Genomic DNA, 24,771 nt, shown 5'->3' on the forward strand with positions numbered 1-24,771 from the left:
AATTAATTGTATGTTGTTTCACAGTTTGCGGACTGTGAGCGGAGCCACGCGGATGAGCACTTTAAAAGATGATGACAATAGGGAATGTGTCTGGGGAATGAACTGTCTCAAAACAAGTGGTAAGAGGTGTTCTGGATTTTTTTGTTTCACGTCACGTTAAAACTTCTGCAAACTCTTAAGAATTTTAAGGGTGTGAAGTAGTTTTTCTGTCATAGGGACAGAGAGTTTCTATCTTACTATTTTTATAAACTATCACATCAGTTCTTATTGTGAATTAAGGTAAACGTGAAGGAGGCGTGCATATACACGCAGGGTGGTGTGTGTGTGCCTGTGTGAAGCTCAGCGTCCCCGTGTTTCAGAGTAGTGAGCTCTCACATCTCACTGGAAAACTGAGAGTCAACTCTTCCATAATGGTAGGAGGAAAAGAAAGCAAAAAACAGCAGGAGCAAAAATCTCAAACTCTCTCTGTAGCAGCAGATGGCACACTGTCACCGGAGGAGGAGACCCCTTCCACGTTAGATTTTGTTTTATTTTATTTTATTATTTTTAAGTACACTTCACGCCCAACGTGGGGCTCGAACTCATGACTCCTACATCAGGAGTCTTATGCTCTCTACTGACTGAGCCAGCCAGGCACCCTGGGTTAAAAGATTTTAGAAGTCCCTTCTGCAGGAGGTGCGGGGCTGGGGAGAGCCCGGATGCCCCGGATGGTGCATTGAACTGGGAGGTGGGGGTTCAATGTCCAGGTGCAGGTTAATGTCCTGGAGAGGACAGGGCTGGGAGTTACGAGAGACACGGAAGGAGATGTGTTTTGAGGGGAGGGAGACATCAGAGTGAAGAGTGACCCTGTTACAAGTAGAGAGTCAGAGGGAAAGAGGAGAAAGAGAGGCCTAGGGGGAAGGAATGTGGCAGAATTGTGCGAGAGACAGGCTCACTCCAGAGTATTTTGTAAGGTAGTTGATAAGTTGGTGTAGTGTTTAAAGTGTCAAACATAATGCTTTATATCGGTTAAGAAATTTGCATAATGATTTAAAAGTGTAAGAAAGTGTTAAGTGTCTCTTTGAAAAGCGTACTGTGTATTTGTACAAGAAAAAACAATTGATGGATTTTGGTGGATGGTAGTTACTAACGTTTATTATTTTAGAAAATACTTGATAATTTTGTATAACAAACAAATTTTACATTGACAACAGTTTGCGTGTCATTTTCTCCTATTTCTGATGTAGAGAAAAGGGCTAAAGAGAGGGGTTTGGGAGCATGTACTGTCTTGTGGCTTGATGGGGGTTAGAAGGGATTTAAAATGCCCGTTGTCTCTGTGGCCACAGTGTCACCCTGGATTGCCTTGAGCCTGCAGGACTTTGCACGGCTCTGCCGGGCGACTTGTGACTTGGCCTGAGTCAGCTGCCCCCCAGCCAGCCCACCCCACCTGTGGGGTCTGGAACAGCCTCTCTGTGGTCCTCACTTCTCCCCTCAGCAGGCTGATGTCTGTTATTTCACCAGGACAGCCTTCCCATTGCTTACCTGGACCCAGACTGAGGTCTAGTATGTGCTATTTGAAAGTTTGGATATACCAGATTTGAAATTCCGACATAGTGCACCAGAAGAAATTGGAAGAAATTGGATAATTTCAGTACTAAGTTTTGTTTTTCAAAGAAGCACATATGTGTGCACACATATGCACACACACACACGCGTGTGTGCATAATATACAAACTGTCACCCGCAACACAGTCAGGTTCTTAATGCCTGCACGTGTGGTGTATTGCCTTCTGTTCTGCGTCGCTCCCTTTTAGGGAGTCTGAGGTCTGACTGCCTGGGTTCCGTCCCTCAATCCTTGAGGTACTTTTGTCACCATTGTTGGAATTTAGTCTCAGTGGTACACATTGGGGTATGTTGATTAAAGAAGAGAAATTACAGCAATAATTCTAAACGGTAGGTATTCCTTAAGAATTACTGCATGGTTTTGGAACGCAATACTTGATTTCAGAGCGCAGAAAACTTACTTCCGTCCAATGATGACATATTTGGGTTAATAGGAAGAAGATACATTCCTCTCTGGCACTGTAAGGAGACATCCTGAAGGTGTGTGTGGTAAGGGGGAAAGCCCTAATGGGCTGAAAGTTTTTCCCTGGACAATCCACAGTGGACATTTAAGGATTCATCATAACTCATTAACTTGGGGTGGTAACTCATATGTTTGTGTTTTAAAATAAAATGTACTAATTTATTACAGAGTCAGCTCTTCATACAGCCAGTATGTTTTTTTTAAGCATCTGCTGTATGCATAGCGTGGCCTTGGGAATTAATCAAAATTCTTCCCTATCATTACCTCATACTGTACCGAGCTATTTATTCCTCTGTCCTTAATGTGTTCCTGTCTTCCTCAACTGGGTTTCTGTTACTCAACAGAGATTCCTCGTCTTCTTTTTTCTGCCAGTTGAAAGTTGAGTCCTCCCTCCAGGCCTAGGTCTGGTCTGAACGGCATTTCCTGGTGTTCTAGCCCTAGTATCCCCGGCTTTCCCAGTGGAAATTGCCTGCTCCCTTCTCTGCCTTCCTGCTCTATTACTGCTCAGGATCTCCCTGTTGGGGCGCCTGGGTGGCTTGGTCTCAAGGTTAAGTAAGCATCTGACTTTGGCTCAGGCCATGATCTCGTGGTTCGTGGGTTCGAGCCCCGCGTCGGGCTCTGTGCCCACAGCTTGGAGCCCGGAGCCTGCTTTGGATTCTGTGTCTCACTCTCTCTCTGCCCCTGCCCTGCTCACACTCTGTCTGTCTCTCTCTCTCTCTCTCTCTCTCTCTCTCTCTCTCTCTCAAAAAGAAACACAAATTAAAAAAAATTAAGAATCTCCCTGCTTATTCTGAGTTGTAAACATGTATCATGTCTCTCTGCTTGCAGGCAGGGGTTTTGTGCAGGGGTTTTGTCGTCTTCCTGTTTGTATCTTCTATGGGGCCTAGGACGATGCTGTTGACACTTTTATTGCTTATAAAATACTGGATCGATACGTGTGATACAATGGACAATATAGAGAAGTTTGAAATGCATTTGGGACAACAAAGCATAGATACAGCGCTGTCTGCAAGGAGCCGTGCTGTTGCTTCGTCCTTCAGTGCCGTGGTCTGGCTGGATCAGGAGCCGAGAAATCTAGCGCTGATCCTGCCGCCAGTCAGCCACATGCTCTTAGACATTTTAAGGTTCTTCTCTGTGAAAGGAGACTAATTCTTACGCATTACCCATTTCAATAGTATTCATGGATCCTCTTGAATGAAATCTTCTATGTGAAAGCAGTTTTAAAAGTTTAAAAGCATGGTGTAAATATGATGTATTTGTGTTGTTGTAAATACCGTCAGTGAAAAAACATTTTTCTGAGAGAGAGCAAGCTGAGTTGGGGGGGGAGGGGAGAGGGAGAGGGAGAGGGAGAGGGAGAGGGAGAGGGAGAGGGAGAGGAGAGAGAGAGAGAGAGAGAGAGAGAGAGAGAGAGAGAGAGAGAAAGAGAGAATCCCAGGCAGGCTCCAGGCCCAGCATGGAGCCCGACTCAGGGCTTGATCTCACAACCGACTGTGAGGTCATGATCTGAGCCGAAATCGAGAGTTGGTCAGTTAACCGACTGAGCCACCCAGGCGCCCCTCGATGAAGAAATTTTATAATGAGGTCTGTCTCCTAGTTACTACAGTCAGTTGTTTTGGAGAGAAGAGTCCGGGCTGATTTGTGCTCTGGGGGCTGTCACACTGAGGCCCTAGGGTAGGGCACAAAGTCAGGCTACCATGAAGGAATACGAGGGGAACCTGAGCAGAGGGGAGAGTTCAGCAGCTTAATTTCTGTATTTTCTAAGGGTGTAAACTCAATTAGCAGAACTGCCTTTAGTTTTTCCTGTCCCCTTGTGTTGTTGGTCAGGGAGCGTGTGACAGGAGCCTCGGGCTCTCCGTCCCTGCAGCAGCTTACCCAGCGCCCCTCTGCCTGCTTCATTCTTTCTCCTAAGTGTTAATGTGTGCACTGTTTTTATTCTTAGTCGCATTATTGCAAGTTTCAGGTAGTAGTTGTAATAATTTTTTGCCAAGTATTTCTCCCAGAGAGAGGATTAGCCTGAATATTAATACAAACCTGGCAAAGAGCTCACTGTTAGGGAACTTGAGAATTACCCCAGGGACATGGTGATCAGGATTCCACCCTGAGGGTCCCCCATGCCCCACCCCCCCACCCCACCCCTGGGTAAACAGATGACCTTATTCCCGGGCTGCTTTACTTCTTCTGTGACCTATGTAGAAAGCCAAAAGACGTACCAGCCCTTCCTCCTTCATTCTATTTTATTTTAAAATTTACTCCCATCTCGTCTGCCTTGCTTTGCCTCCTCTGGAACTCAGTTCATTCCATAGTCTCAAGTTCATTTCTTTTCCTCGCCTGTAAGTTTGATGCACACCGTCTCTGACGCTTGCTCCTTGCTCCACGGCATGACCTCATTCTCCTGATTCTCCACTCAGAAGCGCTACCTGGCTGACCCCAGCTTTGACTGTGGTCTTCACTCTTGCTTTGATTCCCGATCGCTTCCAGGAGTTACTGTCTCCCTTCCGTCTGAGTCACCCTGCTCTGTGGCCGTTGGCCGGCTCTCCCGTTCGCCAGTTGTGTCCTGTTGAACTGCTCTAGCCGTTTAACCTGTGCACGCCAGCAGTGGTCTGTGCCTCTCCGGCAGTGGCGTGGTATGTCAGCAGCAGCTGTAGGTCTGGGGACAGGATATGCAGGGGCCAGTATTTGTGGACACAGATTTCTTGCAGTATCACTTGCAACGGTTTTCCCAGAGATTTTCTGAAAATATCATCCTCCAAAGCAGTCTTTTTTAAAGCTGCTCATTGTGATCCATTTATGGGAACATGAAAGCAATGTATTAGGCTGCAACTAGAAATTTTTTTTTTTAAGGGGAAGAATTGGATTCTAAACAGTTAGAAGACATGAATGTATCACGTGTAGTAAGGGTAGCATATATATCCATGGTTGTGATATCAAACATATTTCCCCTTTTGAGTTGGACTTAAAACATTTGAAATCCATTGTTCTGGTTAACCTTCGATATTTTAAAGCTCCTTTGGTTCCCCAGCCCCTTCTGCTTTAATGGAGACTTAAGAAAATGTTTTATTTATTTGTTTGTCTGTTTGTGGTTGGGATAAAGTAGAGTTGGAATATGGTTTATTTGCGGGGCAACCTAAAGGAAAGTCACACTCGCAGTGAAGTGGTTTACTTGTTGCACAGCAGGTGTCCTACATTCCGTCAGGGCATGGCCACCCTAGAAGCTCTGGGTCTAAGGCTCCAGAAGGAGCCTACAACAAGAGTAGCCAGCTGGATGGAGATTCCTCTGTAGATGGGGAGTTCTCTGTAGGGGCATTAGCACCTGTAAAGGTGGGGCACCCCAACCCCAGCAGTTGATTGATTTGTCCTGGACGAATGAGGTGATGATCACAGGCTGCTAAGGTGATAGCGGGGATTTCTGGGTTGATTAGGCTACTGCAGGTACAGGGAGCGGAGTATACTGGAAAGAGGTCCTGAGTTTCAGGAACCACCAAATGACCAGATAGTAGAGTTGCTGATTGTTTTCTATGGCAGTAAGAAATAACTATGTTTTAAGTGATTGTGAGTGATTATTGAACACAGCATCTCTGGTTAGAAAATATGACCATTCTTCACTAATTCCACACACCTTACCTCGAATCAGAGAGAGTCTGACCTTGGCGTTGCCTCGTCTTACTGCCTTCCGTCGGTCCCATAAGCAACATTCTTGAAAGGCGATGGAATACATCAAATGAATAGTTGGATTCCCCCACATTGTATCTATGGTGCATCTTTTAAATTTAAAGATTTATTAAGGTGAAATTGTGGTGGGACACTGTTTAAAGCCTAGCCTTTTCCTCCTAACGGTAATGGAAGAAAGATTTTTCTTAATTAAAATAAAGTGGAATTAGAATATGGTTTAATTTTAGGAGTAATAAGGAATTTTTTGGCCCAATTATCCTTATTTGTCATTGGACTGGAGGGCTATGTCTTAAGATAATTATTTTATACCCCTTAATGTTTTAGTCAAACAGTGAAATGGCTTCTGTGTTTCCCTAAAGTCTACTGATTTACCTGCAGAGGTGCTTAGAATGGACAATCTGGGATAGTGTCTGTGTTGAGATATAGCTTTGAGGGAGATAATTATGATTTTGTGATTATTTATTGATTTTCAGAATGAATAGGTGAGACTAATTTTAATGATCTGTTAATATACACAGAGGAGGTAGTAGAAAGAAGCAAAACATTTAATTTGTTGAAAATTCTATATTGAGTAAATCCTCCTCCATCCGCCCACAGGTGTCTTTCTGTTAATGATTTTAAAATGTCAACATCCTCTTTTTTTATTTATTTTTATTTTTATTTTTATTTTTATTTTTTTATTCTATTTTTTTTTGTGACCAGTCTTTGGAGAATATTTGGCACATGTTGTTCCAGCTGATGAAATAAAAAAAATTGCAGATCTTCTTTCTCAAGGGAAATAATTATATTATTTTCTTTTTATATAAACATTTGCTTTGAAATGTATTTATGTTTCAAGAGTTTTGGTATTTTTATCCAAAGCATCATTTCCTCCTACTGCCTCAACGTCAGAATGGAACTCCTCTTTAAACTATTACCCAACGTCACAGGGTTGTCACATAAGTTATGTTTATGTGCTAAATGACTCAAAAAGAAGAGCCCCTGCCCCCTCCCCCCTCCCCACTTTGTCTTGAGTGCATGCTGTCTGTGTTGGTAGAAATTTTATATCCCAGTACCTTCTGAATTCATCTAAACCACCCAGATTTTTTAAAATTCAGTTTTTAAAACTTAAAATTGTGCATTTCTCATTTGTGGCCATTGTCCTTTTACTTACCTGTCTCTTTTTTCCACGACCTCTTCCCATTTGCATGTTCCTTGGGTACCCTGGTACTCCTGTCTGTTCACACTACCCTCTTCAAGAATAGAGCGAGGTCTCCCAAATGTCCTGTGCTCTTCCCGTTCGAGCCCGAGTGACCGTTTACAGCTTGTCCTCCATATTTCACTTGCATGTTATTCCCCAGTCTGCTGTTCCATGATTGAGGGTCATGAGAGAGTGACACGAGCATGGAGGGTGGCAGTGGCTGGGTGGGCGCGGGGAGAGAGAGTTGAGTTCTATTTGTTACTCCATTTGGGTGAAATTGTGCAGGTTTCCTAACCCTTGATCTGGCTTCTTGACCTAGCTTCGTTGACCTTGACCTAGGAGAGGGTTGAACCAGTGATCTCTGAAATCTCTATCCGTTCTGATAGTGCATGATAAAGTAATTCACAATAAAATGTCATTAGACTTAGCCTTCTGAGAATGGGGGAACGCACGTGTATTTTTAGTTTAAAACAATAGCTTATTGGTCCAGATATGTGCGCTGTGTGTTGGATATGTTTTCGAGCATCTTCCACTCCCTTCTCTCCCCACCCCCAGCTCAGACTGTGATCCAGTGAATAAAATGCATGAAGTCAGTTTTTCAGCCACTGATGTGCATACTGTTTCCTTTAGTCTCACCTCTGTCTATGGGGTTCAGGGAAAAAAATCACTGCTTTATGAGAGAGGGTCGGTTAGTAGTAGAGAAACATCTTCTAATGCAAAAAGATTCCTCTGTTGGGGTGCCTGGGTGGCTCAGTTGGTAACGCATCCAACTCTTGATTTCATCTCAGGTCATGATCTCATAGTTTCGTGAGTTCAAGCCCCACCTCGGGCTCTGTGCTGACCCTGCAGAGCCTGCTTGGGATTCTCTCTCTCTCTCTCTCTCTCTCTCTCTCTCTCTCTCTCTCCCCCCACCTCTCCCCCTCTCCCCCTCTCCCTCTCTCCCACTCTCCCTCTCCCTCTCTCCTTCCCTCCCCCTCCTGTGCTCAACTTCTGTCTCTCTCAAAATAAATTAATAAACTTAATAAAAAAAAAAAGAGTCCTTTATAAACTCACTCCTCTTTATTTGTTATGGGTTCATTCTGAAAGTTGGGACCAAAAGTGAAATGACTGAGGGGCGCCTGGGTGACTCAGTCTAGGTTAAGCGTCCGACTCTTGGTTTTGGCTGAGATCGTGCTTTCACGGTTTGTGAGTTTGAGTCCTGTGTCAGGCTCTATGCAGAGAGCACAGAGCCTGCTTGGGATTCTCTCTCTTCCTCTCTCTCTGGCCCTCTGCCACTCTCTCTCTGTCTCTGTCTAAATAAATAAAGTTAAAAAAAATAAAACGACCGGCTAGTTCTGCTCATTGGGAGCCTGTTCTGTCCCTGGGAAGCACAGGACAAAGCCTACAACCTCGCTACCCTCTGAGTCAGTGTCAGTGCCTCCGCTCCGGGAGGATGCCAGTGATGGTCCCCACACTCCTTCTTCCCTTGGGACTTCCTATTCTTAGATTCTGCAGCCTACTGAATTCTCAGAGTCTCAGAGGAAGACTTTAATAGCCAGATTTGGGTCTTGGCCATGGTATGTAGGGAAGGCTGACCCTTTTGCATTACCAGTGCTGTTATTTTTCTCCATTCATACATTTTTCACCATATGTGTCATTTGAAGTTTGGGATAGATAGATTAATGAGTACATGTTTCTCCCTTAAAAAAAAAAATCTCATGGAACAGTTAGTTAGACTGTATGTTTTTTTTAATATTTTTTTTAACATTTATTTTTGAGAGACAGAGAGAGACAGCATGAGTGGGGGGTGGGGGGGACAGAGACAGAGGGAGACACAGAGCCCGAAGCAGGCCTCAGGCTCTGAGCTGTCAGCACAGAGCCCGATGTGGGGCTCAAACCCATGGACTGTGAGATCATGACCTGAGCCGAAGTCGGACGCTCAACCGACTGAGCCACCCAGACGCCCCTAGACTGTATATTTAAAAAAAAATTTTTTTTAGTGTTTATTTATTTTTGAGAGAGAGAGAGAGAGATAGCACACTAGAGCGAGCGGGGGAGGGGCAGAGGAAGAGGGAGACAGAATCCGAGCAGGCTCCAGGCTCTGAGTTGTCAGCATAGAGCCCGATGCGGGGCTCGAACTCATGAGCTGTGAGATCATGATCTGAGCCGAAGGCAGACACTTAACTGACTGAACCACCCAGGCACCCCTAGATTGTATATTTTTAAAGGATCATGTTTTAATACAATATAGTTTTTAAAATTCTTTTTTTTTTTTTTGGCAGGATAGAAAAACAGATATAGAAAGGCTATAGAAGCAGCTAGCACCCTAGTGCTAGTTAGTAACAGTATAATTACATAACATTCCACCCATCTTTCATTAAAAGCAGAAATTGGGGGGGCGCCTGGGTGGCTCAGTCAGTTGAGTGTCCAACTTCGGCTCGGGTCATGATCTTGTGGTCTGTGAGTTCGAGCCCCGCGTCAGGCTCTGTGCTGATAGCACAGAGCCTGGAGCCTGTTTTGGATTCTGTGTCTCCCTCTCTCTCTGGCCCTCCCCCGTCCATGCTCTGTCTCTCTCTGTCTCAAAAATAAATAAACGTTAAAAAAAAAAAAACCAGAAATTAGGAAAAACTTAAAAGTTGTATTAAAAAAAACAGCGCGCGCGCACACACACACACACACACACACACACACACACACACACCCAAGTCATTTATACGCATGGTGTGAAATCTCCAAGCTAGAAAGAGTCTGCAGTGCACAGTTTTCTCCTCCTGTCCCTCCACCGTTGACTTCTCCTCCACAGAAGATACCAGTTACTTGTCTCTCTGTTGGCTGTTTGAACATTCTAGTCGTGCTGTGGTGAAGGCCTGTTGTCCCTGTTTCCCCCTCTCCGTGGTTCTCTCGAGCAGACCGGTCTTCGCAATCTGGCATTCTCTGCACATGTTCCAGCCATGCGGTTCCAAAGTTGACATTGCAGCCTCGGCAAAGGTCATCTCTTTAAAATTCTCTGAAATTCCCCTTTGGCACATCCGTGTTGGCAGCTGGGTTTATATAGGAAAGTGGTAAAGCTCTTGGCTCCTCTTTTTGTGCTTTACAAAAATAGAAATCTCTGGCCAGCAGGGCAGCTGGGCAAGCAGCTCCTTGGTCAGTTCCCATCAGCTGCCCTCGCTGAGTGTTTTCCCTCTTACCTGCTGGCGGTGGCGACCTCACCCGGACCCGGGGCCCGAGTGGGTGGGTTTTAAAAACATGAGCAGACTGTAGCCCGACACATACTTTAAAGTCTTATTAGAAAACCCTGCTGTTCTGACATGTGTGAGAGGTACCGTTGTACTGTTTTGACTTCTGATCCTGTCATTGTCTTGTATTTTTGAACGACTCGAAGATGATACTCACTGATCCAAAACTACCTGTTGCCTTTTGAGCGGTAGTATAACAAGAAAGATGGAAACTCCGAATGGCTTTCCAGTGAGGTGAATTCCTTACGAACTAAATGACATAAGGCGCCTGTTTTCTTGGGAACGTGCTGCTCTCTTGGATGGAGACGACTGACTCCCTGTGAGGCAGCACAAGCCTTTTTCTTTTCAAGTAGCTTTTTCTAGGAAAATGTTGCTTCTCTTAGCCGAATTGACCTATTTATGACTAGAGACTGCCTTCAGAGCCCTTCACTGCTTTCTGTGTGCACCGTGGCCTCCACAGAAGTAGAGCTGTGTGCTAGTCACCGCAGCGTATTTCCAGTTGTGATTCTCTAATTTAAAAACGACTGCATATGTTGGGTGTGGAAAATACTTATTTTTGATTTTGTGTTAAATGCAAACTCTGGAAACCTCGATGTCGCAGGCTTCCGTGTTAGAAACGAGCATCGTCCTTTTATTGTTAGTTTTTTTGCTGCTTGTATTATTATTGAAATAAGATATGTAGACTCCTAGGTGGGTTTTTCTCCCCTGTGATAGTTTATGGAAGATTTTAGACCACTTGTTTTTGTGCATTGCTTCTCTTTTCTTCAAGAAGAGATGTTGTGTAGTATGTCTTTTGCTCTTAGCACACCCTTCCTTTCCCTCCCCTAAGACCAAGTTTATGTACGTTGGAAATATGCTATCTTTTTCAGCCCAAAGTTTTGGAATGAGATTTATCATGTTGTGCATTACACGCAGACTTTTTCTCTGAAGCTGCAATTTTTTTCCCGTTATGCTTGTTTTATCAAAAAGCATACTGTAGCCTTTATAGATCTGTGATATCGAATGCCCTCGATGGATCCTTGGGAAGAAAGTGTTTTAAAGTGCATAATTAGGGTACTTGAGCATAAAACTACAATTATACACTTGTGTGTTAATTTTGTGTACAGTAAGACTTTAGTTCAACACTGGTTGTAAATGAGAGAGGAAGCATTTTACTGCCAGTGAATGCCTGCATTTTATGAATACTTAAAATCTTCTCTAATTGGCTGACCTGGAAGAAAAGGTGAAAACATCTGTAGTTAGGAGGTAGAGGAGAGAATACAAAATGTGTAAAAAAAAAAAGAAAAAGTAACCAGAAAAGTAATCTTAACTCTTGTGTGAGCCATACTCACTGTGCCTTTGGAAGCATTCATGCTATTTTAGTTGCTATTCCACAATAAAGACTAGCTGACTTACAAGCATTTTGATGAGCCAGCGAAATTAATCAAGGGACAGGGTGAGAGAGATAGTTGACAAGGAATCTTTGATCTGATAGAATAAAGGCTTCGGCTTGCACTGGTCGACCATACGTTTGTTACTCAGATTCTGCGTGCAAGCATTAGGGGGCACTCCTTGAAGCTCGGAGTTAATTTTATGAAAAAGGATGTACCACTTTATGAAATGGATAATAATGTTCCAGAAGTAGTTACCCTCAAGAGGTAGCATGGGCTAGAAATACAAATTAATTTAAGAAGGGTATAAATAAATTCATGGATAATAGAATGATAATGATTATAAAGCGGAAATAAAGGCTGTTCAGGACATATCCCTGACTTTTGGAAATTGAGGTCATGAGAGGCACTACCATTTAGTTCCCACAGCCATACAGAATATTCACTCTGCAGAACATTGTCTGACCTAGTATTCGCTGAAGCTGTGATTTGCTAAATATAGAGCAGTTAGACTTAGAATTAAGCAGTGAAATTTTGTAGGCAATTAATAATTGTAAAGAAGTCTAAGGGAGGTTGTATGTATATTATTTTCACAGTGCTTATGTTTATAACCTTAATATTGTATGTGCACCTGTCAAGGGGTTTTAGAAAACACATTTTTCATGTAAAAAGACTTCTACACTGGCGACCAATGAGAACTTTCCAGCTTTGTGACATGAATCAAAAAGCAATTTGTTCTCCACTGTAGAGAACAAACTAAACTGATGGTTACCTGAGGGGAGTTGGGGGTGGTGGTGAGTGAAATAGGGGAGGGGATTAAGAGGATACTTGTGATGAACACTGAGAATGTATAGAATTGTTGACTCACTGTACTGTGCATATGAAACTAATACTGTGTGTTAACTTCACTGGAATTAAAATACAAGAGAAAAAGAAAATGTGGAAAACCCAAAAAGCTCAGAATAGAAAGTGAAAAATCACCATATTCTATTCATCCAAAGAAATCCACTGTTAGTAATTGTCACAAGTTTCGGGTCACTGTTGACAAATAATGCTACATATCGATCAGCTTGAAAGTCTCAGTAGTTTATAACAACAGATGTTTATTTTTCCTCTCATGGGTCTGTGGGTTGGTTGGGCCGATTTTGAGGTGGACTCCGCTGGGTCCAGGCAAGATATCTGGGTTGGGTTCCCTGCATGCGATTTATTTTGGGTTCCCAGATGGGACCGAAGAGCTGCAGGGTGCTAAAATTTTCCAGTGAGATGATATGATGGGATAGATGCTGGGCTGGGGAACAGTGGGTGGGGCTGTAGATGAAATAGCATTGGTCTTAAGTTGGTAATTGCTTAAACTGTGGGTTTTAATACTGTTCTTTCCACTCTTGGATGTGTTTAAAATTTTATATAGTGAGTTAAGTTGGTGAAAAAAAAAGTATCTTTTGGTAGTTTAAAAATAAGCTAAAGGAGAGGGTTAAATCAGCCTAGATAATGTTGGTTATTTTTCAGGCCATAAAACAGCAGTGTTTGCGGCCTGGAAGTTATCTGTTAGGAACAAGGGCATAGACAAAAACGGAAGTGTGCTCCATAGCAACGTGAACTGTGTAACTGGCTTGTTTGTGTGGTTGGTCATCAAGCCTGTTCTGGTGTTTAAGACACTGCTTGACCCCTGAATGCTTTGCCAACTCCTTCTTCAAATCTGGGTACTCTTTTTTTTTTTTTTCTTAAGGGAAGCTGGACAGAATTTGAAGGAACTTAGCTTGAGTGTACTATGCATACAGTAAGCACTCAGTACACATTCGTTGATTGTTTCTTGTTTTTCAAGCATGAAGGAGTAATTTCAGGAAATTGTGGAGGTATGTTGTTTCGTCTGTTTTTCTTAAGACAAGCCTAAGAACAAGATTTATTTTTCTTTTTAAAATAAAGTAAGAAAAAAAAGGGACCTAAATTGTTTAGAAGTCTCAATTGGGGACTTAGCTTAAGGGATTGTAGATTATGGGGCAGTGGTAGGTAGAATCTTGACCTTGTAAACTTTATTTATTACCTTCTAGCACATTCTTTTTGACTGGACATGTTGACATAATAAAATTTCCTCATGCAATTGGTTCAACCACACATCGGCTTAACATCTGAATTCCTTGCTGTAGGGAATTTTCAGTCTGACTCTTATGCATGAAAAACAGTGTTTGATCTTTCTGTGAAATCAGAAGCCGGCAGAATTTGCCACAGTAATGACTAAAAAATGTAACTGTTGTGTACTTATGATTTGTCCTGTGCCTTTTCCCTTCCCATTTTGTGGAATTTACCTGGAGGGGCTCAAGCCTATGATGGAAAACAAACAAAAATTAAGGAGCTTTCTGCTGTTAAAGGCAAATTGTTATAAGACACTCTTCTGATAACTCTTAAATAGACCACAATAAATAATCCCAAATCAATTAATTGCATTTTGTTCTAGATTTGTGAAAAACACGGAGTTTGTTTAAGAAATGGTAGATAACATTTTGGTGTTTATTCCTTTAAGCTACAAATTCTTTACTCAGAAAACCACACACACACAGATTTTTCATATTACAGGATAGCATTTTGTTACATATACTATTTTGTACCCTGCTATCCCTTAAGTCCCACCTTAATAATCATTCTTGCTATTAAATACATATTATCTCCAGTGAGGTTCATTAATAAGCTGATATGTTCTGGGTACCTGGGTGGTTCAGTTGGTTAAGCATTGACTTCAGCTCAGGTCATGATCTAATGGCTCATGGGTTCCAGCCCTGTGTCGGGCTCTGTGCTGACAGCTCAGAGCTTTGGATTCTGTGTCTCCCTCTCTCTCTGCCCCTTCCCTGTTCATGTTTCTTTTCTCTCTCTCTCTCTCTTTCTCTTTAGCAAAAATAAACAAATATTAAAAAAAATTATGGGGCGCCTGGGTGGCTCGGTTGGTTGAGCGTCCGACTTTGGCTCAGGTCATGGTCTCGCAGTTTGTGAGTTCGAGCCCCGCGTTGGGCTCTGGGCTGACAGCTCGGAGCCTGGAGCCTGCTCCGGATTCTGTGTCTCTCCATCTCTCAGCCCCTCCCCTGCTCATGCTCTATGTCTCTCTGTCTCTCAATAATAAATAAACGTTAAAAAAAAATTTAAAAAAATATGGGGTGCTTGGGTGGCTCAGTCAGTTAAACATCTGACTTCAGCTCAAGTCACCATCTCACAGTTCATGAGTTTGAGCCCCATGTCGGGCTCTGTGCTGACAGCCTGGAGCCTGTTTCAGATTCTATGTCTCCCCCTCTCTGCCCCTCCCCTCTCTCTCTCTCTCTCTCTCTCTCTCTCTCTCTCTCTCTCAAAAATAAAAACAAACATTTAAAAAAATTTTTAAAAATCAGATATATTCTTGAATCCTGCCCCCACCCCAACCAATCCCTGTTGACGGACATTTAGACATTTAGGCTATTTACATATTTTCAGTGGCAATGCTATCATGGGGGTGCAGTGAGCTTGCTACACGTATCTTTGCATACTTGTTTCACATTTTTTCTCAAGGTATCTTCTTAAAAGTAGAATTGTTTCTGTACATATTGTAACTTGCCCTAGATGTTTGAATTTACATACGCACCATGATTATTTCAGTATACCTAATTGCAGTGTACTGTTTTGGATTACATAAAGTGAAAATATGAAAACTCCTTGTTAAGTATCTAGGAACAGTCATTGTCAAGTAGGAAATTTACATGTAGGCATAAATAAGGCAGTGATGGTTTAACATAAATATGCTATAAAACGTGAAGTCAAAACTTTAGATACATTAGTTGTTAAGTATACATGTTCTGCTAGTGGTTTTTAAAGGTATAACTTACATACACTAAAATGCTCAGATCTTAAGTGTACCATTTGATGAATTTTGACACATAGGTACATCCATGAAACTACCAACCCAGTTAAGATGCAGAATATTTTTGTCACTCCCACAAATTCCTTCATGCCTGTTTTTAGCCATTCTCCATATTTCACAACCGATGTTAAGATCTTTCTATTACCATATATTAAGTTCGTGTGATTTCGAATTTCACATAAACAGGTAATACTGTGTGTTGAATGTGTCTACACTTAATATAGTTCTGGAGGGAACTGTAGATACCAAACCAGACTATACTTTTTAGAACAAAAGGATCTGAGGGTGATGTGAAAATTGTATTAAGAACAGTAGGTCTTTCAAAAGAATGAAGTTAGACCCTTAACTTACACTGTGCACAAAAAATTAACTCAAAATGGATTCACAGACCTAAACATAAGAGCTAAAATCTATAGAACCCTTTTTTTCCCCCCTTAAAGTTTATTTATTTATTTTGAGAGACAGAGAATCCCAAGCAGGCCCTGTGCTGTCAGCACAGAGCCCGACATGAGGTTCCATCTCATGAACCGTGAGATCCTGACCTGAGCCGAAATCAGGAGTTGGATGCCTGACTGAGCCACCCAGGTGCCCCCCCCCAGAATCTATAGAACTCTTAGAAGAGGGGTGCCTAGGCCGGCTTAGTCGGTGGAGTGTGTGACTCTTGATCTTGGGATTTTGAGTTCAAGCCCCACGTTGGGCGCATAGAGATTACTTAAATACACACACACACACACACACACACACACACACATACACTCACACACACACACATATATATACATATATACACACACACATATACATACGTACTTATATACAAACATATACGCACATTTAGGTAATATACATATGTAATATACACCTATATACATATGTAAAAGTATATACATATATAAAAGTGTATACATATATATAAATATATACATATATATTTAAGAAATAAAATTCTTAGAAGAAAACATAGGGGAAAGCTTCATGACATTAGATATAGCAGTAATTTCTTGAATGTGAAGCCAATGCACAGGCAACAAAGGAAAAGATAGGTAAATTGGACTACATCAAAATTAAAAACTCTGTGCACCAAAGGACACTAATCAAGCCACCTGGGTGGCTCAGTCAGTAAAGGGTCTGACTTGGGCTCAGGTCATGATCCCAGCAGTTCGTGAGTTTGAGCCCTGCATCTAGCTTTGCGCTGGCAGTGTGGAGCCTGGACCAGAGATTCTCTCTCTTTCTCTCCCTCTCTCTCTACCCCTCTCCCACTTGCGTGTGTGCCCTCTTTCTTTCTCCTTCTCTCTTTCAAAATAAACTTAAAAAAAGATAATGCAAAGGCAACTAATACAATGGAATATTTGCAAATCCTATGCCACATAGGGGATTAATATCCAAAATATTTAATGCACTCCTACAATTCAACAACAGAAAACAATCTAATTAATAAATGGGCAAAGGAGATAAATACATTTTTCCAAGTAAGATAAACAAATGGCCAGTAAGCATGTAGAAGGTGCTCAACACCACTGATCATTAGGGAAATGAAAGTCAGACACACAAGGAGTATGATACCACTTCATACCCAGTAGGATGGCTATTACAAAACAAACAAACAAGCAGAAAACAGCAAGTGCTGTCAAGGATGTGGAGAAATTGGAACACTTGTGCACTGCTGGTGGGAATATAAAATGGTACAGCCACCGTGAAAACAGTATGGCGGTTCCTCACAGAATTAAGCATAGAACTACCACGTGATCCAGCAATTCCACTACTGGGTGTTTATCTGTAAATACTTGAACAGATGTTCATGTGTCCTTTTTCATGGCAGCATTGCTTGTAATGACCCCAAAATAGAAACAACCCAAGTGTCCATGATGGATGACTAGATAAGATGATTTCCCTATATTAACGTGTCTGTGATAAATTTAGGACGATGTAAAGTATTTCTTTTGATCTTAAATTGTTTCCCTCTAAAAGGAAGGACAAAAGTGATAATGTAAATAGATTCAGATAATCCAGAGGTGACAGATCTGTAATAGAAACCAAAGTGTATTTTAGTAACATAACTTCCTAATCAAGGAGGATTATAATATCTGTTCCCAATGTTTTTGTAAGCTGTTGTGGAGATAGAACATTGGACGGGACGATTGTGTAGCCCAAGGCGGAAAGCTCTTACATTTATATGTCGGTGGTGTGTGATTTATAGTATGTGTTTTATATACCTATTCCAGGAGGTTCAGTCAACAAATACTCATTGAGCTCTTACTGCGGGCCAGGCCTTGTGAGTGCAGTGATGAACTAAACTGCCAAGACCCCATTTTCTATGGGATTTACATTCCAGTGAGTGTGATAATATGCTTGTAGTCAGGTACATTTGAGAAATCCCAGATTTAAAGGTGGATGTGTTTCCTAACTTCTTTTAATATACTTAACACACCTTTTAATATACTTGTACGTTATGTTTTATATTTTTATGTTTACTTCTCAAATTTTTTCGATTATAGGATTCATTTCTGTGAATTAACTTGCCAGATTAGTGCCCCTTGTAGGTGCCATTAGGTTTCGCTGGCGTAAAGTCCTTCCTGTCAGGGATTTATCAATCTTCAGGAAAGGTAGGAGACCCTCGTGAAGTCTTTGGCTTCATCTTGCCCCTTGTGAAAGGCAAGAGATTAGGGGACCTGACTTAGCAGTCAGGGATGGGTCTCTGGAGCAAAGATCTAGCTGGGCCTCTTTAAATAAAGCAGCTGACCAAGGCATTTTCCTCTCCAGCCCCTTCATGGGGCCTGCCTCCTGCTTTGTGTGCATGCTGGGGTGACGTCTATGCCTCTGCCTTTTTGGGGGAGGGGAGATGTGGGATGGGGGGAGGTGAGCTCTTTATTTCAGAATTTTAAATTATGAAACAATTTACGCATACAGAAAAGTACGGAAACAAATATAATGGACAGTTGTGTAACTACACCAAAATGGTTGGGTGTTAACATTTTGCCACATCTCCATATCTCCATCTTTTTATAAAGGAAAAAATGCAGGACTGAGCGCCATCCCATCTCTTCCCCTCTCCCCCCTCCAGAGAGTGTCATCTGTTTCCTTTTCAATGCATGGTTTTCAGTGAATACTTTAACTATATATATACATATATATATATATGTATATATACACATATATATATATGTATATAATAACTATATATATATAAACCCCTGAACAGTATTTTTTGTGTGTATTAAAAATTCAGACAAATGCTATTATATTGCATTCTTTTGTTGCTTTTTAAAAAAATTCAGCATTATATTGTTTAGATTTGAGCCATTTTGATCTTTGGGCCTTACTACATCCTTTTTTTTTTTTTTTGTAATTGTATAGAATTCCATTGTATGGCTAGCTATAGCAAAGTATGTTTTCTTTCCATTTATCTACTTGTCAGAGTTCGATTGTGTCCTCTTTCTGGCTTTGTAAATACTATTGCATCGAGTATCCTTCTTGGGACACCTTGAGTGTTTTCGTGTGCATGTATTTATAAGGGGAATTGCTGGATTATGGGGTCAGTGCACCTTTAAACTTGGTGAGGAAACTGTTTTCTAAAACTTCTTTAGGACGAAAACTGGAGAGAAGATAAACCTTGATTATTTCTTCAATTTTGAAATACGAGCAAAGGGTTCAGGATAAGGTATAGTGAAAAACGGGGCCCAGAATTTCTGTACATCTAACATGATACAGAGATGTGAAAGTTGATACTCCCATTTTTTATCAGAGTGGTTTCCTAAAATAAACACTTAAAGTAAATGGATCATTTTTAGCTATACTTTTTCCCTCTTCAGTAATATAGGAAAGTATTCATATCTCTTTGAAAATTGGAATAAATTTTTTGTTATTATGTGTGCTCACGCTCCACTGTAAGATCTTCTTTATTTAGAAATGAGTGAAATAAATTCTTGTTTTTAAAAAACAGAAAAGCTCTGCTCTCAGGCATTTTCTGGAGATTTCCATTTGGTTTAGCTTAGTGATATTTTTATTCAAACTGTGATAAAGGTCCAGAGAGTTGGCTGGGTATATAATGGCCTAGAGGGTAAGCGGTTAATAGCCGAGCACTGTGCCGCTGTTAGCGTGAAGTTCACTGGTTTGCCTGTTAGATGAAGCTGAACGTAGGCGTCTCAAAGAGTTGGGTGGTACAAGTGATTTCAGTTTTATAAGATGTTCCTTCGTTAATTTAATTCTTTATATAATAACTTGATTCAGGAATCCACTGAACAACATCCATTCATTCAGCAAACATTTATTGACTGGCAGGCCCTCTCCCCAGAGACATTCCATGAATGTGGGAGCTTAATGTCTAGTGATGAGGACAAACAGTAAACACAACACCCAATTAAGGGGTTTACTGACTCAGACCATCTCTGCCGTGTGAAATGGAGTTGGAACTGGCATGAGAAAGACGGTTGGGGCTGTGCTTGTGTAGTTAGGCTGGCCCGGGGAGGGTGGATCTGAGCTACAAGTGCTTCGTGACCCCAGCTCCCGGCACTTGGTCCCTGGTCCTCAGTGAAGTCTTGGTTGCATTTCCCTTGCACCCAACATTCTGGGGATGTCACTTCTCCTGAAGGTGTTTGAGAACCAAGACGTACGCGAGAAGACCCTCAGCAGCCAAAATGGATTTTACAGGATTCGAGGCGGTAACGGCTCCCACGCTCCCCTCATGGACGAGTCCCCTGGGCCTTCGTGTTTTTAACCAGTGTCACGGGCTCCTCAGTCCTCAGCAGATTCCGTTGAGGATGGAGGTCAGTGGTGAGCGGTGGCCGGGTGCCTGGGTGGCACGTAAGGCAGGCGGCAGAGCGAGACCATAGTTACCCAGTGGGGTTTGTGCAGACGGCTTTCGGCAGGAGGCTCCGGGGCCTTTAGTGTATCCTGGCTCAACCTGCTGATTTATGTTTTATGATGGTGATTGTTTGGCTTAAGATTTTAGAAAAGTATATGATAGATCTTTGAAAGCCATGCCTCTGAATTGATTAAAGCAAGAGCAGTGTTGATGATTAAAGAACGTAGACTTTAGTTCCAGACAACTGAGGCGTTAGATTTAGAAATTGAGTTTTGAAAGAAAAACTTAGGAAATACTTAATATTTTAGAGAGAGCACTGCAACTTGTAGTTTAAGAAGTAATGGCATCTGTGTAGAATTCCAGGTAGGATTATTATATTGCTGGTTATAATAGGAACATGAATTAATAGAGAAAGTAGGCCCTATCTTGTAGATAGGGGTGTGAGACAGATACGGTTACGGGACTGACCATGTTCACACAAGTGAGGCACAGTAGGACTCGGATTTGGACTTGACACGTTTCTAACCCAAAGACTCTTCAGCTAAACAGAGTTCAGTGATCTCTGCTTCAACGTGGCTGCCATGGAAGGACAGGGGACGGGGTTCAGTTGATGGGCAACCAGGACCCAGGTCTCACTGACAGGCTGATTGTCCCGTGTTATAAATCACCTCACCCCAGGCTCTCGGAGGGGGAGCTGCCAGTTAGGTCAGTACCAGGCGAATTAGGCCCATGTATCTAAAAGGAGAGCAAATAGGTTTAATGGTGGAAGACCGCTGTAAAATTTCCCAAGCAGAAGTTTTGGATGGTTTCTCCTCCGAAGTTGGCCGTGTTCTGTGGACTGCGGCCGTGGCTCCGTTGAACGTTTGCTTGTAGTCCCAGCAGCCTACCTGGGCTCCCCTGCACCCTGACTTGCCCCCCGCCGCCTTTGGAGAGCTCGAATAGACCGTGAGGGTCTAACATGTGCATGGCTGCTCCAGTGTTAGTCGCTGCCTACAACACGCTCTGTTGTTGTCCTTCTTAGAAAGTAGAGCCCCGCTCCCCAAACGGCACATTCATACTGTGTGTAAGGGTTTCTGTAAACCAGAAAGTCAACATATTAAAGTGCAATTCCCAGGGGAGTCGCCGGCTGTGTTGATTGAGCTTTACAGTAGTTTTAACACTGGCAAAAGTGTTATCCTAACTGCTTCAAATCAAACTGCAAAGATGCTTGTGTGAAATCTAGTATTAGATATCAAATCAACATATGGGTGCTGAACGGAAGGATATGTGTTGTGGTAGTATACGATATTCTAGCATGTGGAGTTGTATTTTATGGAAATTCTTTGGCTTGGCTTATGGCAGGGACATACATTCATTATGAGATATCAAGCTGTAAAATAAATAAAAGCAAAGAATTCAACTGTGCAGTTAAATGGTTTTCAGCACAAACTTGTCTGCTCTACTAACGTAGGGTCTGCGTGATGAGGCATTTGTGAGCCATTGTGGCCAAACGTTCGTGATCGTTGTCGACAGGCCTTGACGATAATCTAGATCAGGTCAGAAAGAAAATGAACTTTAGCTTTTGGCATTTTTCTCCTTTTTCTTCATTGTATGTCTTAACAAATTACCGTTCTAATTGGTGTTAGAGGCAAAGCGTTGAATATTTTTCTCCCTTTACCATTCCTTCTTTTTCCTCATTTGGTATTTTATAGCGATTGCGTTTTTAAATGTGTGTCTGGAACAGATCACTGAATCCTTGAGTATGTGGGCTCACGGGCTTCTAGTTCTGAGGGTTTTCAGATGGACCATGTTGTTATTAAGAGTGCCTTGGTCATCCTCGTCTCTGGGGTGCTTTTTGCTATCCTGATCCCGTTTTCCTTTTCCTCTGTTGTTCTCTCTTCCAATTAGAGGGGAAAAATAAGGCAATAGAGTTTTCATTTGAAAAAAAATTTAAAAGTATCATCCGTGGTGTATTACATGAGGAAGGACTTTCCTTTGAGCAAAGATTATAAGGATGTTTAGGTTCGTGCAAATTAGAGACGGGGGAGGGAAGACTCATCTAGAACATTTTTGCCTGTGTCTTTGGCCTTTGCAGGGTAGTGCACTCTGCTTTACACCATCACGTGTTTCATCAAGTAGGAAAATACTATCTTACTATTAGATACGAATCCTTCCGTCAAGAACTCACGTTGTTGGTTATATTGTGTTACATGCATAGTACTGTCTTTTAAAAGGGTTTTATTTGATTGTAAAGTGACGTAGTTTCTTTTTAGCAAAAACAGTAAATAGAATTGCTAATGTAACTGGTGTAGTATCTGCTGCTATGTAGTTGGGGCTTTTTGACCTTCGTTGAAACAAAAATACGCCCTATACAGGTACCCAAGCCACAAGCATCCTACAAAATAGTAGTAAGTGCGCTTGGACTGTTGGAGTTCATTTTCATTTTGAGCTTGGCACAAGAATGGATTAACATAATGCTCTTTTGACTTTCTTAGAGGCTAATTGTTTTTTTTTTTCTTAACAGCATTTGATTAGTTTCACGTGTACAGTCTACGCCTCGCCAACTCAGCAGAGGCCGACGTGTCTTAATGTCAGTATTAGAAAATGCCCCCCCCCCCCCCGCTGGATTTTTATGAGGTTATCAATATTTGATGTCTGTTGAAATATTATTTTTTAAAACAAATTTTCTTTTTACTTCGTTGATAATATGTGTCCAGAAGACAGTATGGCGATTTATGTAATGGAGGGAATTCAATTGCTTAGCCGAGAGCCCCCCGCACGTTGCTGAATCGAAACCGTATTTGACCGCCCTGGATTGCACATTTTGACTTTTCTCGCTTGTGTTTTGCTCGTCTTGTCGACAGATGCCGCCTCAGTATGGACAGCAAGGCGTGAGTGGTTACTGCCAGCAGGGCCAGCAGCCTTACTACAACCAGCAGCCGCAGCCCCCGCACCTCACCCCGCAGGCGCAGTATCTGCCGCCCCAGCCCCAGCAGCGGTACCAGCCCCAGCAGGTGAGCGCAGCCGCTGGGCCCCGCCCCCGGCCCGGCCCTCCAGGTCTGTGTCCCAAGGCCAGACTGGGCTCTGACGCGTCTTCCCGTCCCGCCTGAAAGAGTCTGTTTTCAGTGGTGGTGGGGGGGGGGATGTAATATTGAGAAAATGCCGAAGTACATCAGATCGGAACTGCTCGTTTGTTTACGGATGGATGTTCGAAATTGTAGAGTGGGAAGAATACGCTTATTCGGAAAAAATGGTTTTATCCACCATTTCATCTTGCTAGTTGGCACCTACGTGGTATTCCCATGTTGAGCTTTTTGGGGGCTTTTGTTTTAATGGTAAGTGCTACTCTATCAAACACCGTTGCCTGTGCAACGTTACTCTTCTTAAGCTACCTCATGAACGGATAATCACTTCAAAATACTAGAGGGAATCATGTACTTTAAGGATATTGAGCAGTGTGTAGTTTAAATTAGCCTCATTAAATACTCTTATGTTATCGGGCTGTGTATTTCAGCTCCCGTGATCGGTAGAAAAATCGTACATACGCACGTGGCGAAGTGATTCAGTCTCCTCTTGTTTTCTAGAGGTTGACACGGAGTGATAGGAAAGGGCTCTGTGAGCTCGGGACTCTTACTCTGAATCCAGATACACGTTTAATAGCACTTCTAGTGATACGCGTCAAAATGTAACTTTCCATTTCATATTTTCCTTCTTTCTCTTTTCATGGGGTGGAGAGGGAAGGCAGTGACATTGATGATTCAGTTTTCAAAGTGCTTGCACATGTTGAAGAGATTGTTGATGCTAACCAGGGTGAAAAAAAATACATGAAGTTTGGGGTGCCTGGGTGGCTCAGTTGTTAAGTGGCCAACTCTTGGTTTCGGCTCAGGTCGTGATCTCACGCTTTGTGATGTTGGGCCCCCGAGTTTGGCTCTGCGCTGACAGCACGGAGCCTGTGTGGGATTCTCTGTCTCTCCTCCTTCCCCTCTCGTGCTGTCATGTTCTCTCTTTCTCTAAAAATAAAATAAAGTTAAGGAAATAAATATGTGAAGCTTAATTTATTTTAATTTATTTTTATTTTTTTAAGTTTATTTTGTTTATTTTGAGAGAGAGCACGTGTGCATGTGCGCAGGGGAGGGGCAGAGAGAGGGCGAGAGAGAATCCCAAGCAGGCTCCGTGTCAGCCAGCGAGGGACTGGAACTCATGAACCTTGAGATCATAACCTAAGCCTAAGTCAAGAGTCAGATGCTTAATTGACTGAGCCACCCATGCACCCTGGAAGCTTAATTTTAATTCAGCTGATTTCTTAAGTATTTTCTTGGGTTCTTTGGAATCTTTTCCCCTGTGACTTCTATTTAAGAGTTTTAAAGAGTTTATGACTTTAAACAAAACATGTTAAAACAGCAGAGATTGAAAATCCTGTAGAATCTTGTGGGTTTTTTTTGTAAATGTTTTCAAAATCCTGATACTAGATGAAGGAATTTATGGAGGTAGGAATGTATATTTCAGTTAGTTGGTCTAGTCTTGTATTAAGATGTGGGAAAATTAAATAATCTTCCAATATCGTTTTTTTAAGTGAGAGAAACTAGTGTCTGAGTTTATGATATATAAAGTTCTA

The 24,771-nt window shown here is 42.1% G+C and overlaps 1 protein-coding gene across 8 annotated transcripts in view; it reads left to right on the top strand.

Moving 5' to 3' along the window:
* The window catches only part of ARID1B (AT-rich interaction domain 1B), a 447,008-nt gene that overhangs the window by 111,415 nt on the left and 310,822 nt on the right, over positions 1–24,771 (top strand). For all 8 annotated transcript variants that reach the window (XM_042987379.1, XM_042987385.1, XM_042987380.1 and 5 more), the window contains exon 3: positions 23,021–23,170. In XM_042987379.1, the coding sequence (XP_042843313.1) occupies positions 23,021–23,170 (150 nt within the window). The remainder of the gene's footprint in view (positions 1–23,020; positions 23,171–24,771) is intronic.

The sequence above is a fragment of the Panthera tigris genome, chromosome B2, assembly GCF_018350195.1.
Source record: "Panthera tigris isolate Pti1 chromosome B2, P.tigris_Pti1_mat1.1, whole genome shotgun sequence".
In the NCBI taxonomy this organism is placed as follows: domain Eukaryota; kingdom Metazoa; phylum Chordata; class Mammalia; order Carnivora; family Felidae; genus Panthera; species Panthera tigris.